The sequence below is a fragment of the Alligator mississippiensis genome, chromosome 6 (assembly GCF_030867095.1).
Source record: "Alligator mississippiensis isolate rAllMis1 chromosome 6, rAllMis1, whole genome shotgun sequence".
In the NCBI taxonomy this organism is placed as follows: Eukaryota; Metazoa; Chordata; order Crocodylia; family Alligatoridae; genus Alligator; species Alligator mississippiensis.
This window is the reverse complement of record NC_081829.1, coordinates 54,734,110-54,752,841: the sequence shown is the minus strand read 5'-3', so window position 1 is coordinate 54,752,841 and position 18,732 is coordinate 54,734,110. Positions and strand designations below refer to the sequence as shown.

Genomic DNA, 18,732 nt, shown 5'->3' with positions numbered 1-18,732 from the left:
AGAGAGCAGAGGGAAAGATCACACAATGCAGTAAGTACGTAGTCAGGTTTCCAGCATTTCAGATTGATGACTTCAGTTTTTTCAGTTTTTTACTTGCTGACCTTTAGAAAACCGTATGTCATCTGCATAATAAGGGGTAATATCATGCCATAATTTTTTGGTCAGAACTCCCCATTGAATTCATTGGAGAACTCAGCTTAAGAATTAATAGCATAATATGGTCAGGATTTGTATATGTTATACAATAAGTAACTCTACCTAGCTATAATGAATTCAGGGTCCCAGAGTGTTAATCTCACAGGATTTTCTGCAGCTGTCTAGTACTTCCAGCAGATGTTATGAAACATATGAGAGCCACTTCTTTGCTTATGGAACTATATCTGAGAATACAGCTTCTTAACTAACAGTCACAGAAACCAACTGAAGTCAAGTTATGCAGTGACTGAGAAATATGGGTATATAAGAAAGCAAAATCAGGACTGTTGCATGAAGTGGAGTACATCCTTGTCCTTATTTATACACATGGCTCATTTTAAATTAATTGCAAAGTCTGATACTGGACCCCTTCACAGAAGTGTGCTGAATCATTCACAGTAAAAACTCACATGCGGAAGAAGAGCAAAATAGTCTGAAACCCTCAGTATGTGAATTGCATGTTTGACTAGCTTTCATTCCACTTGCCCATGCTCACTGCCCCAAACACAACCAGGACTTGGCATGTCCAAAATGCCCTTTTTAACAAAAACTGTACAAAGACATTTTGGAAGCCGCTACATAACATTTTCCCAAACTTTACAGTGGCCCACTTGCTAGGCATTCTCAGGGGAGCTAAATATAGGCTGAATGATTAACAAGGCTAGCAGATCTACCATCTGCATGGCTCACCTGACTCAAACCTTCTGAGCAAAGTGGATATCAGTGGCTACTGCAATCCATAGGTTGCTGTAGTGGTTACAGGCTGGATCTGTGACTTTGGCTTGTAACTCGATCTTGTAAATGCGGAACATTCTGAGGATCTAGCCAAGTTTGTTAATTTTAAGCATGCAGGTTGTCCCACAGACTTCTCCTGGGACTACCCTTACTTAAAATTAGATATATACTTAACTGCTTGCCTTGAGTGGGACCAGAATGCTTAGCACCTTACAGAACTGAGCCAGTGAGAAGGATAGTTCTATCCTCTCTAATCCTGCACTGGTTCCCCTGTCTACACCTCGTCATTCAAAACCTGGTGGAGCGGAAGAGAATTTCGCTAAAAGAGCAAGAGCACAAAGTGAAACACAAGCATATTTAGCATATTCACTTCAGTTGAAATAGCTATATCAATTTTTTTTAAAGATTGCTTCTATATTTTATAACTGTTGCTTACTGGAAACACAGTTAATATACACTTGACAAGTAACATGGTCAAATTTTCCTCTAAGTTATTTAGGGCCTGATTCTTTAGGAGCTCTCTCTGTGGACCTTCAATTGACTTCATCAACTGTTCTATAAGACGAGTCCTGAGGAGCCCAGTTGCAAATAAATCTCTGCAGACATGCCAGACACTCTGGTATTCAACTCCAAAGCATTTATTTAAGTTTTGGTGAGGTGAGGGGCATACATTATTAAACAGTCAGGTGTTTATATCTTCCATATGCACTTAAAATATATATTAGAACTTTAATTAACCCCTTTTCTCCCATTAAGGATGACTTTGGAACAAAAATAGAGACTCCAATTTAATCAAGAAAAAATACAGTGTTAAGGCTCAAAGTTAATATTTTTATATTTAAAATAGTAAGATGACACTGAATGACTTGTCCAGTATTTAACAATTAAATGTTTTATTAGGCTTTGCTTCACATGTTTGCTTAGGTACAGTTTTAGTAGATAAAAGAAATCACTTTCTGGAGACTAATGTTTTAATCCTTCTAGTATTAATAGCAGGTTCTTAAGGAGTTATGTGGATTTTGTGGGTTTTTTGGCAGTGCTTTTGTCACTATACACAGAACTAGCAACTGTTTAAATAGTACTCAGTGAAAGCCTGCATATACTGGCTTATTTTTCCAAGCGTGTACTATATTTTTCCCTCTACAGTTACATACATCAGACATTCAAAAGGTATACTTTTTATTTGCTTTCGAAGCAAGAGAGCTGAATCCTGTTGTCCTGTAGTAAAAGTTCTTTTGCAGTCATGGCACATTTTGCCTGCAGGCTGCTGAGAATTGGGTCTGCATGTTTAATGTCTTTGAAGAAAAGGTGCAACACTTCAGCTTTCCAGAATTTTGAAGAAAAATGTTGCCACTTGCATTTCTCTCTGAAATAGCCTGTGTGTTAGTTTGAACGTATGTGAAGCTACAAGACTGGGAAGGAATTGGAAGCTAAATAAAGTTAAAAACAGGATAAATTTTAAAATATTCAGTTATTTTAGAATACAGTTTTAGGGTTCCCATATTTCATTGGTGAAAAGTTCTACTTAGCATTGTAGTTATTAAATGGACAGGTAAAAGATAATGACTAATGTGAAAATTTTGGCATGGGTCTTTTTGTTGTTGTAGCCTTTGCTAAACAAGGCAGAATATATTTTTAGTGCAAAGTCAAATAAGTTACTGCTCAGTTGGATCAAAAAATGACATCAAGCAAACCATTTACAAAGAAAACACAGTCATAGAATCTCTAATGCTTCTTGACACCGTGTTTTTACACAGTGGCATTCTTCATGGGATCTAAACTCTTCAAATTACATCATGTGTGGTCAGTGCTAACTAATTGTTGACCTCAGCTGCTTACATGAACCAGTTTTTCTCAGTTCTTCAATGTCACCAGCACAAATGCAATACATTGTGTCTTTCTCTACAAAGTTTTCATTGTGACAAAAGCCCAGTCAGAATATTAGTTATTAGTATTAAAATGTTTGCACACAAGCTTCCTATTATGGGCTTAGTATATGCAGAGCAGAAATATTCTGTAGCTGTTAACAAGAGGTGAAAATAACAGTGACTTGACAGTTTAGCACTAGACTGATCTCATTTATGCCATATACATTCACAGTAACTACATTAATTTCAATGTTTAGTGTATGCTGCTGAGAGAGATTAGAATCTGAGCCTTAGCTAGTAACAAGACAGTGAAAGATGAGTGGTGTAATTTGACTGCTGAATCTTAGAAGAAATCCATGTGCACTGGCCTGTCTCCTATTGTGGGACATTACCACAACTTCTTTTGAATGACCAAGGGTTGATACTTCATTCATAACCCTCTTAAACATCTCTACAGGGAAAAATCTTTCAATAACACTTCCTCCTCCTTCTCCTTCCTCATTGCTGTCAAAGTGCAGAACACTCATTCTTTAAAACAGTGTGTCACTTGACCTTCATCTTGCCTATCATGGTGCTATTCTTCTCCTGCTTATTATGATGTAAGTTAGGAAAGGCTACAGTGAAATTCAGTGAAGTTATACTGGTGTAAAAGTTGGAGCAAGGGTGAAGAGAGACAGGCTGCATGTTTGGTCTGTATTCTTTGCGTTTAATTTACATAGATAGCTTCTTGGGGTTGGATCACCTCATTCTAAGGATCTGTAAAGCTGTGAGATTTTACTGCCATCAGTAATACTAACAAATATAATTCTGCCACTGGTAACTCAGTATTCATTACATGCTATGTACTTACAGGATAAACGTGCTGCTATTCTTGTCTTCCAACAATGCAAAGAATATAGGTAACATGATAGCTCTTGGACTTATTACTTAATAAAGTAGGATTCATTCAATCTAAACCTGTGCAGGTTTGGGGTTTTTTTGGGTCACATTTAATTACTGAATAACTGTAAAATACTCAGGAAATGATAAGTAAGTTTTCTAGAACTGCACAGTAGCTTGGTGTCCATATGTATCTCAATATAACAATTGATATAAAGCTTTGATTGAACATCTAGGATCAAAATCTGCTTTTCATTTATACCCTGAAATAATAGGAGACTCCAGAGTTGTAGATAGGGGTAGAAGTTGACCCAGTGCTTTTTAGGAAAACAAAACACAAACCAACCATAAACAGCATTAGTTCAAGTGCAAAAAATATCCAATTATTTTCCTTTTCAGAAGGTTATAATGTAAACATAAAAGATTCTGAAAGCAGCATGGGGACTGTTGGCACCAGAGACTGAGGCTCTATGTACTGGAACAAATACTTCAAAAGTAGCCATTAATATTGGGAACCTTGTTCCCTGACTTGACATCCTTTGGATCTGGTTTAAAAAATGCTGAACCCTCACAACTTGTGCTGAAGTCCAGAAGAGCTGTGAATGCACAGCACTCCTGAAAAACAGGCCCAAGGCCCATCAAGTTGGGCACCACAACCCTGAATTCACTTTTGTTAGTTAGGCTTTGTTGTAAAAAAAAATAAATCAAGAAATATAGCTGGCAGTGAGTGGCACTTCTACCTTCTCACCCATATGCCTGGACCTTGTATATGGAACAGCTATCCCTACTGGTGAGAAAATAGCTCACTTACCTGGCCCATTCAATCTTTGGTGCCTCTGCTGAGATTGCCAACCAAAGCACAATGTGTGTTGTGATGATAATTTGGTTATGGTTTCTGCTCAACTAGAAAGTGGACCAACATCACAAATTCACTTATTCTGAACCATTACATAGCCAACAGATAGCAACAATATAGGCTGGATGTGAAGATGATCTAGGAGGGACAGGCTAGCTCCTGCTCACTCCCTTTCCAGACCCAGTGTCCTATTAGCTCTTATTCTTTTACCATTTTTTATATTTGTTTCATGTGCATTCCTAAACTGGTAATATTATATATTCAGTAGTTACTTATAATTAATAGTAATTTGCCATCTTGTTTTAACCTGTGAGGAAACATGGAATTGAAAAACAATTGAATTCAAATCTAAAATTACATTATCAGTGAAAGTAATATTTTATTCCTGTATAAATCTAGTTAGAACTTTGTGGTAATCTCTGACCATCTGTAAAGCAGAAAAGAACTGTTTCAAAACAAGGTCCAAGAAAGAGAGCTCAGCAAGGATTTAAATATGCAGGAAACCATCATATACATTCAAAAGCTCTAAAGCTTGAGTGGAGGTGTTAATGAAATATAAAAAAGAAATATCTTGAAACTGTTCAACTAATAAGTTCACTATGAGGCTGTAAGAAAGAGTCTCTAACTCATTGCACTTTTTGCCTATTATTTTTCAGGGTATAATACTCACTTCAGCGTTTTATACAATCACTCCCTTTCTTAAATAGCATCTTGTTTGCATGTTACTGAGGAGACATTCCCTATTTTAACCTTACCTGACACTAAGGTTTTTAAAATGATCCTGAAAGACCTTTTAATTATACCAGGCCACAATTCCTCTTTCATCAGGTCTGCAAATGAACTGTATGGAAGATGTGGGGTTTTTTTGTTTTTGTTTTTTCTTCTGGGTATGTCAAAAACTTAGATGGAAAAAAACTATTGTATTTAAAAATGGTAAAGGTGTAAGATCTTCACTGTGTGTGTTTTAAAAGCAGGAAATCACTAGAACTGAAAAGGAACAAATATGAAACGTGTGTGGAAATATACAGTAGTTTTTCATTTGTGATGTCTACAGAATGTGCTTAATACAATACAGGATGCTGAGTTTCATACGTGAGCGTCCTAAGCACATACCTGGTATCTTACTGAATAGTTCAATATATCATAGGTACACAAGTCATGGAGTATATGTACACACAAATATAAATATGCATTGTAGGTAGCTTTATCTACATGAAATGCTATACTTATCTAATCTTGATCACCAAATCAGTATCATTTGGTATACTAGTACATAAAAATGATGTTACAGCTTTTTTCATTCCTTTTACTTGTGCTTTGTGAGTATCAGACACACTTTACGTTCAAAGTCATGTTGTTCACCTTTTTCAGAACTATCATTATGCCACTGCTTTCATTGGCTGTATCCAGTTAAATACCATAAATCCTTAGCATTGCTTGTTACAGGTACAGTAGCTTTAACTGAAGCAGTAAAATGTGGTATAGGCTTTTAAGTGCTGAAAACTGTCTCTTTGCTTTATAATTCTTAGAAAAAGGCATAGTACCAAACTTACTGCACTACACACCATACTACAGTCATCCTGTAGTAAAATATTATGCAAACATCTTCTACAGTATGTTACTTGCAGCAGTTCCAGCAGCAGTACACTCACTAAAAACAAGTTGCTTGTAAACCCTGGAGATGTTGGCTTGTACCATCTATGTTTTTTCACAGTTCTCGTATGTCTGCAGGCATAATTGGAACCATAGGTTTTTAAAGTTCTTCACTTTCCACCACATTCTGAGATGGGGATGAAAACAGCATTGGGCTTTCAACAGCTGGGAAGGCAGAAAAAATGTCAAGTCCTTGTCCAGCGAGGTTTGTATACCGGTTGCCTCCTGGTCGATACTTTATTGGCTGTGGGATCTGTTGGTGCCATTGTGCTGAAGCAACAAAGACAAAGAACAGAATAAATAAAATTCTAGATAAAGTACAGTTTATTTTAGCTGTAAAGAAAGCCTACAGAATTCTGAGTGCACACTTGGAAAAGGCAGTTTTCCATGTTTTCAGAGATATTGATCCCATGTATCTTTTTTGCTATTCCCAATGCAGGGCTCAGTCCTTTAAATATGATCAAGTGCATTACTTTATAGCTGTAAGTTGTCCTGATGGAGTTCATAGGGAAAATTTAAACCCTACTAAACTCAATAGGAAAATTTTACTTCAGTAGAAACACTGAGGCTTGTCCTTAGGCATAAGCTCTCCAATTAAAAGGAAAACTTTGCAAGGTTACTGAACAGAGATCAACAAAACCAGGCATGGGTTTTGCTTTACTCTACTGCTTTAGCATGCTTTAGATATTTTTTGGTTTTGTTTTAGTTTTGTGTGTTTTCAAGATGAAAATTCATTAAAAGGCATGGGGAATTTTGGATAAATAATTGTAATTTTGGACTGTCTACTATAGGCTGCAGCTGTTTTACTTTAGGATGACTGCAGTGATAAAAAAACAAGCAGTCTTCTTCAACTTGCTAAGAGAAATAAAATGAACTTTACTGATCTTTCTAGTTGCTAACAGTTTAACTAATATAAACCTGCAAAAATAATATACATGCACTTACACATTTAAAAGTAAAATGGAATATATTTCACATTAATAAGTGCTGTTGTAAGATTTAGCTATTTACTACTAACAGCCATAATTTTTAAAGTATTTAATGAAGGAGGGGATAAATATCATTATCCCCACCTTAGAGGATTTTTTATGCACAAGTAGAAATTAATTTTGCACAAAAATGCAACACATCTCTCTCTCCCAGAAACTACACACATTTGGAGATAGTATGAAGCATTGAAACCCCTTTGTAAAAAGTGTCCTATGAAAAGTAGATCTATCTTCTTAAACCCTGAGGGATTTCACAGCTGAAAACTGCAATTTTTAGATAATTCTGATTTTCATTACTTCATATTTAAAAAAACAAACAACCCACCATACTGGTATTTAGAACCTACAAGGCAGTTGACAATCAATTTTAAATTTGACTGATCTTCTAGAATAAATCAATTGGAAGTAAAACACAGCTCATCACTGGGTACATCTATACAAGACGCTAACTCTGCAGTAGCCTAACAACACTGCAGTAGCATGCCAAGCAAAAACCATGCTAATATGCTACTGCACAATAGTATTAGTCTACTGCATAGTAAGTATCATTAAAAACCTATACACCAGCACTACTGTGCAGTAGCATGAGTTATTGAGCTTTGATTTAGTATTTGGTTAACCAAGTACTAAACTTAATGCACAATAACTATGGCACATTAATAGATGTGTAGACTTCCCCACTGGCAATGTACTTGGTCCACTGTTAGACTGGTTTTGGTAAATAAATGGAAAGATAATAAAATCAAATGAAAGTTCTACAAGAAATTGGGGTATGACTTCTGGGTTAAAACCACTAAGTGTTCAGGCTCCAGTGTTTTATGGTAGCTGGAACATGGTCCAATTAAGGTTTGGGAGACATATAAATAAAGAACTAACTATATTAAATCAGAATGGAAATGCTGTATCCCTTTTCTCTACTGAACTCTTACCCTGGTTGTCTTGAAGGTTCAGGACGGCTTGGATAAACAGCCATCTCTTTCCCTTGGCTTCCAACAGGTTCCTTCCCTGTTTGATACCTCTTCTGTTGACTATACTTCATATTTTTTCTTTAAACTTGGTGTGTTGAAAAGTATAGAGGGTGGACCTGGAGAAGATCTGTTATAACTATATCAGGTCCACCTGCCACTGCAGGATTGGCCCGTTTGCTAGTTTAGTTTCAAATTGATAAAATGATGAGGCTTCCCTTCCAAATGTTCTTATCTCATTTTTCCTGCTTGACCCACCATAAACAATTCTTTTCCTTTCTTGTGATCTGTATCACGTGTGTGTCTGTTAAACTTATCTCCTTCAATGTTTGGAATGCTAACAATATATTTAGTTTATTTCATTTAGGTTCAGTTAGGTTATTTTTTTAATATGGCAATCTCTCTAGCTCCTCAAATATATCAAGGAGGCATTAAGTATAAAATGCAATTCTATGTCCACCAGATGGCAGAAAACTAACAGGGATGTGGATGGATTCCACTGCATTTGTTCGTTGTTTTTGTTATTGCAGGTAGTGAAACGATTTTTTAAAATCGGTTAAAATTGTTTTTTAAGAGATTTGAAAGTTTTCCTCCTTGTAAGTAATGCTACAGTGCAATGACTTGACATATGTATGTGTGTGGTATAATTGTATGCTTAGTCATTCAAGATAATCTTTATTATAATTAGATGTTAGCTAAGCTGTTATTGCAATATATGTACACTTTGCTCTAAAGGTTCATAGTTGTTGAATATTGTAGGTTTAGGCAGTGCTCAAGACAGAATGATTTGTAGGTGGTGGTTCTGCATGTCATAGTGGAAGAACATCAATTAGCTGATCAAGTCAAATGAAATGCTCAGGTATCAAAAAAAAAAACATTTTTAGGCTCTTAGTGGACAGATTCCTGAAACACCAGTATTTAGAGCTAATCTTACATTTTAGGGTTTACTCTGAGTAGACAACTGGAATGTTTTTATGAAGTAAAGATGCAGAGTTATAGACCAGGGGCCTTGATGTGTAAGGAAAAAAAAAGTATTTCTACATTAAGTTATTACTTTCATTAGCGCAGTAGTTCTCAACCTTTTCAGTGTCATGGCACCCCTTGATAGTCTCAAGGCACCTCTTGGAAAATGCCAGCTTTTAGTTTTCACTCATTTTTGGACTACAGACAAATAATAATAGAGTATTTTTTCTCCTGCAGAGAACTCAGACCACAGCACGGCAGAGTGTTTTGGACACTGTGTATTCCTGTTTGAAATCTCTGGGTTTATCCTGGGAATCATGTTTGCACACCAGCGGTGCTAATATGTGGCACCCCATGACACCCTTGAAAGGATCTTGAGGCACCCCAGGGCTGCAGCGTGTTGGTTGAGAATCACTGTATTAGTGCCTAGATCAGGGGTGTCAAACTCATTCAGCCCCATAGGCCAGATGAGCATCCCTGAGCTGGTCTGTGGGCCACACTGGGATTACCTCCTGTGGAGCAGCCACGATGCTGGGTCCACTTTGTCCACCATACCCAGCATGTGTCAGCCTCCAGGGTTAGCATGAGGCATGCACTGCCCATGGTGCATGGGCTGGACTTTATGCTGCATGCAGCATAGGGAGTCTGGGGCACAGGTCACATGTGGCACCATGGACTGACCCCCTATAGTGCCTGTTCTGCTGAGCTGAAACCACTGGGCAGTGTCCTCTGATTTTACAGGTCTTGCTGTGTCTTCTTGGGCAGATGCAGCAACGCACTGCCTGATGTCCTGGGAACGTGAGGTGGGGAGTTGCAGGCCAGTATGGGAGCAAACAAATTTGGCACAAAGTTCTGTTTCGGGGGGAATACTGGGATATACAGATGGTTGGTCACTTCATCAAAAGGCCAAGAGAGTTTAGACTTAGGTTACAACCCAAAAAGAAAAGTTTATTTATTTCTTCAACTCCTCAACTGCTTAAATTGTTCTAGCTACTGAGTTGCATAACTGTCATTTCCCCAAACTGAAAAGTAGATTAATAAAATATGGGAGGTATTTTAGTGGAGCAAAGGTCTGGATTTACTATGTGACTCCATGGCTCAATTTACTCTTATGCACAAAACAACATCCTAAACCGAAAACTAGCCTCTCTATGAAATTTCTCTCCATACATATGTCTTAGAAATGTTTGCTTTTTTTGCATGTAATCACACGATGATTCTGTCCTCATATGAAGTTAATGGGGCAGATTGTACTTTTTAATGGTATAGTGTATATTGTTTAGCGAGAATTTTGCCATAAAAAATAGAAAAAAATCTCCCTGTCAAATTTATTTTTTGAATAGTGCCTATAATTAGAGAGTTTTAAGGGGGAAAAAGCATCACATTTCCATTTCCATTGTTATGAAATTATATTACAAATTTAGTTAATGAACAAACATGAATGGCTTGTTAGGAGACTAACAGTGGGTTAGACAGTCCTGCTTAGTCCTAGTTAAGGGTAGTCTAAATAAATGAGGTAAAAGTTTTATTTCAGAGTTCATAATAGGATACTTACCATATATGTCAAGTCTAGCAGTGCACGACACAATACCAGCTTCATTTTTAGCAGACAAAGTATACCAACCAGCATCTGCTTTCTTGGCAGGCTGAATCAAAAGGCAAACATATCCTGTTGTATCTTGATGCATGCTGGGAAAATAAGTGGTTGGAATTACTAATTCAAAGTGTGTATCAGCTGTCCGATTTAGTATTAAGATGATGGCTATCTAACCTGTATAAAGTGCTGTTCTGCTCTGCAAAACCTTAGTCCTTCAAATAACGGAGGTGCAACACATAAATGCTATTAATGATTGTACAAAGTTGTAATATAATTAATAAAGCAGACTTATAAAGGGAGTAATTAGAACTCATATGAAATTTTTCAATGGAAAATTTTACCATTAGAAAATACCAATTTTGCAAAAACTAAATCTCCCACAGTTGTGTGGTGCTTGCAATAACAATCCAGTAGAAACCTGCCTGGCTCTCTGCCAGCAGACCTTCCTCACTCCCTGCAAGCTTTGCAGTAGCTCAGGGCTTCCAGCCTCCATTGGGACAGCTTGTTAAGTGGGATGGTATGTCACAGAGCAAGGGCTTCTCTGTTCCCTGGTCTGTCCTTCCATTGATAGCCCAGGGGTTTACATCAGCAGACAGGAGACCTGGGGGAGGTGACAGTGGGTGTGTCTACACAAGATGTTTTACTGTGCAGTAGACTAATCTACTGCACAGTAAAGCATCGCTGTCTACACATGTGCACAGTTACTGTGCAGTAAATTAGTCTACTAGGCAGTTAGTTACTACCTGTAAATACAAGTAATAAACTACTTGCGTAGTAACTGCCAGCATATGTAGACGCTGGCCAGAAGCAAATTTACTCCTGGTCAGTCCCTACATTAGGGAGCCACAGGGGATGGGGGAACTCCCCTGGTTCTGACACTACTGAGCTCCCAGCTCCCACCAGGAGCCAGGGCAGGTCCCAGCCAGCTTTGGGCTACTTGTGGAGAGTTCCCCATGCAGCATAGGGCTGGCCAGGAACTGTCCCATTCTGGGGCAGGTCCCAGCCAGCTCCAGGCTGCACATGGAGAGTTTCTCTTGTGCAGCCTGGAGCTGGATGGGCCCTGCCCCTGAAACAGGACAGTTCCCTGCCAGCCCAGGACTGCATGGGGAAACCCTGCTAGGCACAGGGCTTGTCCCTATGTGCATGGGGTGGGAAAACTCTGTAGCAGCAGCTGTCTCCTGGCCCAGTGCACATCAGGAGCTCCCCCTGGCTGCTGCAGAAGGGCAGAGCAGGGCAGGAGTAGCCCCCTACTGGGCTACTCGCAGTGGGTGCAAATCTGCTACCAAGAGGGAGCATGTGTAGATGTGCTCCCTGGTAGGCTTACTGCATAGTATTTTTCCTGTGCATTAAACCTATTTTGAACTAATAGCACATATAGATGTGTCCAGTGTCACTCATATGCTCCCAAGCTGAAGTGTTTCCTTTAAGGGAAGATTCTGATATTCATGATTTTGTTTTGTTCTCAATTGAAATGAAACCTCTAACCTTCTTCATGAGGGATTGACATTCCATTTTTACAGCCAGCTCTAGAAGTATTACTCCTAAAAGGTCATGTTGACCCTTAACCTGCTCAGGTAACATTAATGGAGCAGTTATTTGGGGGACAACTGCATCCTCTTTACTCTGTAGAAAATGTCTCTCGGTTTTACATAAGCTAGTCTGGGAGATATCAGTGGGGGCAAGACGGGTAAACTGGGAAGAATGGCTGCCAATTGGTATTTCTGTGGATCCAGTAGTCCTAACGCTTTACACAGGTGATGCTAGAAGTTTAGGGCTCTGGTGGTAACAAGGTAAAAAACACTTTTGCTGCTAGCCCTGCTGTGTACAATCCCACCTTGTGGCTTTAGGGTGGAGCGGTGGATTTTACCTTGTTGGTGCACCTATGTATGGCTGAATACTCATTGTCTATGCATGCCATGAATTTTATCCAAAATAATTAAAAGTGAGGCAGTCCAGGGCACACATCCTCATGCTTCAACTACTACTTGTAATGGATAGCAGGGAGCCAGTGACTTATTGTTGAGTAGCTGTTTGGCCCTAATTAAAACATTAAGTTGATCAACAGATTTATACTGAGGTAGAATTCCATAGAAGAGAGAAAATAATTAATTTATTGTCTAACCAAAGCCAAGGAAATATATTGCAGTAGGTTGTTCTTTTTTCCATCTAAAAAGCAGTGAATATATATAAACCGAAACATTGAGTTCAAAATACCCTGGAGCTTCAGAAATGTAGACTGAAATCTATGGTGGGACTTGTATTTAAATGCCGCTGTTACTTCCTATCTCTAATATGCTAAACCAAGATCCTAGATGTGATTATCCTAAAGTTTGGGGAAAAATCATGATCTAAATTGTTTGGATCTATTTCTACAAAAAATGAATGCCAAAGAGTATACTTTGATAATATGTTGCTGTTGCCCACACAAATGCAAAATTTCAAAACCAGCATTTATTACAAACACAAGCCCTTCTAGAAAGAGATTTGCTGATGCTGAGTTTATTTTATGGTGGGTTTAATGTCTGACACAGCCACTTTTATGCTTGCCTTAAAAAATTAATGAGATGCTTAATGCAAATTTGCTTGTCACTGTGTGAATAATGAACATTATTTTCTAAAAATCTCTGTATAACAAATGGAACTTTTTAATGGTCTGCACCCTACAAACCTCAAGGGAATTCAGGTTTCTAGAATTTTATGGGCAAAAGAAGGCTACTATAATTCTGTACTGCAATTTCTTTTCATAGAAGAAGGAAATGATTGTCCTTTCTGTAGCTCTCATGAGATATCTCTTCTGGGAACCTTAATATCGAAGATACTGACTCATTATAAGAATCTCAAAGGAGCAATGTCAGGTAGAAGCTCAGAGAGATTTCCCTACCAGGATTTTATTTTAAAGTCAATGAATTATGTATTGTTCTACTTAATAATGACTAAGAGAGGACAGAACTCTTTGTGCCTGTGAAAGATGGAAACCCCAAAGGCTGAATTGGGTGAAACCATTTTTGGATCACAAAAATGGGAGCATGTTAATGTTGCAGATCAACTTTTGTGTGTCTACTGATAAAGGCAGTGGGTTTGCACTACTTTTTTGTGCCCAGAGTAGGGTGATATTGGGGTGGGGATGGGACCATTTTAGAGCTAGGAGGGTTCGCACACCTTTTCTGACTTCTGAATTCTGCTCTGGTAATCCCTTCTCTGGCACAACTTACTTAATATTTTTGCCTAAGTCCTGGGAGCAATAAAAGCTGGACAGCCTCCTTGTAGTTGTAAATTGTGTGTTCTCCAGCATTTTGGGCCTGTAGATTGAAAGGGATTGCTTTCTGAATGTAGATATGTTATGCTATGGAATAGTGCCTTAAGCAAAGCTCCTTCTCTTGGGTTATATATAGGGACCATCCTAGGTTGCTGTGAGGTGAAGGGCTTTTTGTGGCTTGCTATGGCATGCAGAGCCAATTTGTGGGCATTTCATGGCAGCCCCACACCTTGCCACTGATTGAGCGAGCATTGCTGATGGCCCCACCAATTAGCAGAGGGCACTTTCACTCAGTCTACATCACTACTGCTCTTTTGCCCTGCACCTTGCTGCTGATTGGCAAAGGGCATCTTCACTCAGTCTGTCACAATTGGGTTTTTTTGGGTTGATTTTGCAAGAGATCGCAGCCAAAGCTGGATTGCAGCCAATGCTGTTTTATGTGATTTCTGCAAAATCCATGAAACTGCAATTTAAATAGGTCCCTAAATTATACAGAATAATTCTCCCATCTGTTTGTAAAGATGCAGCAGCATTTGATTTCTCTCTAATCAAATATAGCAATAATAATCACCCCCCCCCCCCTTAAAAATTAAAGGACCCTTGCATTGATGGATCTCAGAAGCACTTTGCTGATGGGTTAGCCAGCTGAACTCTCTGAGTTTTGCTTTAAAATATAAAATGTCATGAGTGTTACTTTTATATTTTTAAAGTACAGGATAATAGTGGTAAGCCTAACAGTTAATGTTGACAACATGGTTAGGTTTATGGTGGGAGGAGCAGCAAGGAGAGAGGAACTGATGAAAACAGAAAGGTAGGCAGAATTAAATTCATCCTGGTACAGAGGTACATATTAAGTCATTGTTGTTCAGGCAAAGATTTATATGTTGCTAGAAAGGTGGTTGCTGACTGGCCACATGTGGGAGAGGGCTCTCTGAGGCGAGTTGAGCCATAGGGCCAGTTCCAACAATATGGCATGCAGATAGCTCAGAAGGGCTACTGCACTATAGCAGTCTTTTGGCTAGAGCCCTGGCTGTGGGATTGGAGGGGATTGTACTACAGCTCTGCTCCTAATTCTGAATCAGGGAAGTTGATTTTGCTCTCCTATTCATTCTGTTAACACACATTTTCTTATGCTTTTGGCATTTTGGCTAGAGAGAGGGCACAACCCGCTTTTATCGTTAAAAAAAAATTATTGCAATAGTCAGCCCAGCTGCAAGGACATTATCTGTGTAATCTACAATACCTCATCCTTTCTCTGTGTGCTGGGATGGTTTCATTATCCTTCTTCCAGTAAAACACTGGCGGTGGCATTCCAATCACTCTGCCTTCTAATCTGACTGGGTGCCCTTCAGGGACCCCACAATTCTGAAGCTTCTCCAAGAATACTGGGGCTTTTTTGACTTCCTTTGCTGAAAAACAAGAGGAACAATTGCTGTACATCAGTGATTCTTACAGTGTTTTTACTTTTAAAATCCAAGGCTCTGCCTTTTCTGGGGAGAAGGTTGGGAAGACTGGTATGTCAAGGTGAGGAAGTAAAAGTAGAAAAAAGATAAGTTTAAATACATAGGTGTCCAAACCTAGCTGCTGTAAGTGTAGAGAGCAACTGCAGCCCAACTACAGAGTAATCCCTGGACCTGATTCTTTTCATTGCAACACTTTATACTTTACGTTTTACATAGTAAAACTCTTTTGCCGTCAGTGGAGTCACTCCTGACTTATACTTGTATGACAGAAGACTCAAGTTTAGTACCTAAAAAGTAACATATACAAATAAGCACAATATAATGCCGCATAGTCTTTTCTTTAAGCATTTTACTGTTGGCTACAAAGCACCAACTCACAGGATAATCATAAAATTCTAGTTTATTGAACGGAGGCAAACATCAGACCATAAGCCTTGGTGCTGATCCCCTCAAACACACACACATTCACATAAATACACATACTCACAGTAGTTAGCTCTGAACACTAAGCACTGGTGTCAAGATATACCTATCCCCAAGCACTGGAGTCCTCCGTTGATGGCCAGTTGAGGCTTCTTTCAGTGCGATGTTGCTTCAGAAGGGGGTCGCTGGCTGGTCCTTCTGGCTGGACAGGCAGGGTGCTGGTCAGGTCAAAGAGAGCATCATTGGGGGTCATTCTTTGCTGCCTTTTAACCCCCTCTGGCAGACTTTGGTGACTCCCCAATTCTTGGGTTTACCCAATCCAGGGGTCGTTGACCTCAAGGGACATCCTTCTTGGTAGCTGCTGGATGGCAGCTGTCAGCCCCAGGGGTCACGTCCACACGTACATGCAGTCTCAGGAGTCCATTGATGAATTTTGTTTGATTCACTGCCGTGATTAATAGAGCTCTGGAAGTGGTTGATCAGGGGGTATTTCAGCCCCAAGGGTCTGTTTCCAGTGTTGATTAGTTCAAACAGGGGCTTCTGTACCTTTAACAGTGACGTTTCCGGGAATTCCTGGCTCTTTATTGATTCTTTCCTCTCCTTGGTCTCTGATTTTGTAGGTGTTAATTGCCTCTCATCAACATGCTTATCCAGACTAGATACTGTGTTACACAATCAACCATGATTCATCTAGGGACCTGCTCCATACAGAGATTCCTGCTCTTGCTAACATTGTTATATGGTACAACTTACTTTTAAACTTAAAGTACATTTGTAAAAGCATCTACAAGCTCTAATTTCACTACAAATATACTTTATATAAAAATAGTAATGATATAATAAAAGAAAAAGAGAGAGGAAGGAAGAAAAGGTAGAAAAGAGAAAGCATCCCCAAAAGGGGGCAGATACTAAAAGAGGGGCTTTTGCCATATGGAGGAGTTTCACATTGAGGGGGTGGAGTGGGCAGACAAAAGGGTTTCTTGCTACATTACTAATTCTTACCTACAACAGTAAGCTCCAAGCTAAATGAGTTTTGTCCTGTTCTGTTGGTTGCAATGCACATGTAAGTTCCTGCATCCTTTTGTGTAAGGGGATCAATAAGCAAAGAGTGAATTCCATTCTCTCTGACCAGCATCTTGTGGGTGGCATCTGGTAACACAGGTTTGCCATTCAGGAGCCACATCAGGTCTGGAGTTGGTAACCCACTCACCTAACAGACAATGAAACAGCTAGAGGCAACCGACAGACTGGTAAACAGAATTCCGCACCACAATAAATAAGTCTATCTTCAGATATCTGGATGTAGGAGAGAGAAAATGAGGCCAGAGGGAGCAGAAATGTTCTGGGATAAACAGCTTTTTTCCCCCTAAATATTTCTAGGAAAGAAAATCTGGTTCTACAAATAAGAATTTTTAAAAAGTAAAATGTTAAGAATCTTTTGACTTCAGATTATACAAATGATCAGTTCAAAGGGTCACTTAAAATCAGGTCTGAATCTTTATAGAATATAATAGAAAATCAATGGGGGCTTACAGTTCATTTAGATATGAGTATGCTATACTTAATACAAATGTAAAGGGGTATAGGTTCTAGCCATGTTGGTCTAAGGGCACAGGCAGACAAGGTTCTTTGGGTAAATCCAATACCTTTTACAGGATAGTTGGAAAAATTCTTTGCAAGCTTTTGGGTACAAGTACTTGCCAGCAGTGGCAAGTACTTGTACCCGAAAGCTTGCAAAGAAGAATTTTCCCAACTATTTGAGTTGGTCTAATACAAATTTAAACACATCCTTTCTTCACAATTTTCAACCAACATGCTATAGAATTCTATAAGTTAATATCAACATGTTATAGAAAGACTCATTCTCTGTTACACTCTTTAGGACTTTTTCTCCTATACATATCTGCTTACCCATACTCAAAAACGTCCTGTGTGTATTCCAGAAATTAGAGTATGCTATTGGAACTTTGGAGGCACTGGTAGAAGAACAGCTGGGGAGTAACTAGCTTCAGTGGCATGCTCTCTCAGGAAGCTCTAGATTACTCCTAAGGACAAGTCAGCAGATCTGGGTGTTGCTGCTTCTCAGACCAGCATTAACTTCCTTCTACTTCCTTCAGGATGGGGACCAGCCACATGCATGGTATAGGGAATAGTGACAGGATGGTTGTTTGTAGGGCTATGCAAAATTTTGGCAGCTATTTCATTTCAGAGGTGTTTCAGTCTGTTTTGGTGCCTGAAACACTGAATCCGAAATGAAACAGAAGGTTCCAAAACCATCTCCAAAACTAAATGAAACCATCTCTGAAAAGAAATGAACCATCCCAAATGTTTTGGAGGCGCCCCTGGGAATAGTCCAGCATAGCCCTGTAGCCCTTCTTTTAAAGTGCTAGGAGGCTGGGGCTGGATGGGGGATAGGATTGGGCAAGGCAGCCATGGGGGCTTCTCCTGTGACTCCCCCTGCCCAGGGAGAGGCAGGAACAGCCCAAGGAGCCTCAGGAGAAGCCCCTATGGCTGCCCTGCCCAGCCCCATCCCTTGCCTGGCCCCAGCCTCCTGACACTTAAAAAAAAAAAAAAAGCTCTGTACTCACCAGCTATAGCAGTGGCAATTGGGGCCTCTGAGGGCTGATGACAGACCCCCCCCGCCCCCCCCCACACACCATGGGGAAATGGGGGGCAGCAGGGATCGCCCCCCCTGCTGGCTTGGCACCACGTGGCAGCTGCCTCATGGCGCGGGTACAGTGCATCTCGACAGGGCACCGCGTGCTGTCTGGGAGCTGGGGCTGCTGGGGCTGAGCAGTGCCAGGCTCTGGCTGACTGCTGGAGCTGCCCCAGCTCCCGGAAAGTGCCTGCATCTCCCCGGCTAATCCAAATTTCTGAAACAGCTTCGGAA

At 39.6% G+C, this 18,732-nt stretch overlaps 1 protein-coding gene across 1 annotated transcript in view; it reads right to left on the bottom strand.

The window, feature by feature from the left end:
- Positions 1–282: 282 nt before the first annotated feature.
- Positions 283–18,732, bottom strand: part of MYPN (myopalladin) — a 96,494-nt gene continuing 78,044 nt past the window's right edge. Inside the window, exons 16-19 of the mRNA XM_059729881.1 lie at positions 16,845–17,052; positions 15,200–15,365; positions 10,659–10,792; positions 283–6,456 (exon numbers count right to left, since the gene is read on the bottom strand). Coding sequence (XP_059585864.1) covers positions 6,287–6,456; positions 10,659–10,792; positions 15,200–15,365; positions 16,845–17,052 — 678 coding nt within the window. The 3' untranslated portion in view covers positions 283–6,286. The remainder of the gene's footprint in view (positions 6,457–10,658; positions 10,793–15,199; positions 15,366–16,844; positions 17,053–18,732) is intronic.